This window comes from Anneissia japonica, unplaced genomic scaffold (genome assembly GCF_011630105.1).
Source record: "Anneissia japonica isolate Jap-2015-1 unplaced genomic scaffold, ASM1163010v1 scaffold95725_len1401_cov98, whole genome shotgun sequence".
Lineage (NCBI taxonomy): Eukaryota > Metazoa > Echinodermata > Crinoidea > Comatulida > Comatulidae > Anneissia > Anneissia japonica.
This window is the reverse complement of record NW_022746836.1, coordinates 1-1,390: the sequence shown is the minus strand read 5'-3', so window position 1 is coordinate 1,390 and position 1,390 is coordinate 1. Positions and strand designations below refer to the sequence as shown.

At 43.7% G+C, this 1,390-nt stretch overlaps 1 protein-coding gene across 1 annotated transcript; it reads right to left on the bottom strand.

Annotated features, from left to right (window-relative positions):
• Positions 1–926: 926 nt before the first annotated feature.
• LOC117120310 lies at positions 927–1,304 on the bottom strand. The gene has a single exon (XM_033265330.1). The coding sequence runs from the start codon at positions 1,302–1,304 to the stop codon at positions 927–929; it is 378 nt and encodes a 125-aa protein (XP_033121221.1).
• Positions 1,305–1,390: the final 86 nt, after the last annotated feature.

The following is a 1,390-nucleotide window of genomic DNA, read 5'->3' as shown; positions in this document are numbered from 1 at the left end:
ACTTCTCTTAGAACAGAATCTAAAATGCGCCTGGCCATCCCAATTAACCTCTCCCAAGCTCCCCCTATATGTGAGGCATGGGGAGGATTAAAAATCCACTCGCATCCACGTACTAACAGGTATCGTTTCACACAATCCTTGTCAACAAGTTGGTGTCCAAGCTCGTTGCATGCTCCTACAAAATTTGTGCCACAGTCCGAACGAATCCGCTTGGCTGGGCCTCTGATCGCAAAAAACCTTCTAAGGGCATTAATAAAACATGAGCTGTCCATAGACTCCAATATTTCCACGTGAATACCTCTCGTAACCATGCAAGTAAACAGGACAGCCAACCTCTTAGCTTGAACTGCGCTTCGAGTTTTGGAACTACGTATCAACCACAGTCCAAACACATCAGCTCCCACAAAGGTGAATGGTGGTGCTTCGGGTAAGTCTGCCATAATCTGTTCTTGTACCTTTCCTCGAAGCATTTTGCACACCACACAGTCTTTAATGACTTTCGATACTTGCCGTTGGCCACCCAGTATCCAATAACCTTCATTCCGTAAGGTTCCTAGAGAGATGTGCCTTCCTTAGTGGTTGCATTTTTGGTGGTAGTGTCTAATGAGAAGAGTCGATACATGACAATTTTTCGGTAATATGGCTGGATGTGCAGCTTTTTCTGGCAGTTGCGAATAGCTCAGCCTACCGCCAATAATTCCTCTGTTATCAATGTACGGGTTCCATTTTATGAGCTTGTTGCTCTTTGTTAGCTTTCCACTTCTCACCTCCGACATCTCTGCAGCGAAGGTCTCACCCTGGACACTCTTAATAATCATATTCTCTGCTTCAAATCTCTCATCTACTGATTTTGGTGTCTGCCATACATGCCAACCTGTACACCCACATTCAAGTTCGTTGTTGCGTGTAAATGAACGAGCAATATTTTAAAGATTTGTAACAGCTCGAACTGCTGATTCCCAGCTGGAAAATCGGCTGAATCTTTCAACTCCAATGCATGTCTGGTTCAAGACAACCTTGTTACAGGCGATGGTACTTGGACGCACCTCTGGATCATTAGGTAGGAGCTCTACATTTCTTTCTATATGGTTCTGGTCAGTTGACAGATATCTTTGTTTCAGGAATTCTGGCCCAGACATCCACAATGAATCATTTAACTCAGTAGCTGGGATAGATCTAGTTGCTTGGTCAGCTGGGTTTTTCTCAGTTGGAACATACATCCACTGGTCAGGTTTTGAAGTTCTATGTATCATGCTGACCCGGTTGCACACATAGGTGTGGAAACGACGTTTCCGGTTGGTCATCTCTTATCGTCATCATTAAGGCTATTTCAACAACTTTTCTGACTCTCAGTATGTACCATTGACTAACTTCTGTAACATTTTTAAAA

Coding starts and splice junctions, on each gene's coding strand:
- LOC117120310 (XM_033265330.1), bottom strand. CDS start 1,304: ATGACCAACCGGAAACGTCGTTTCCACACCTATGTGTGCAACCGGGTC.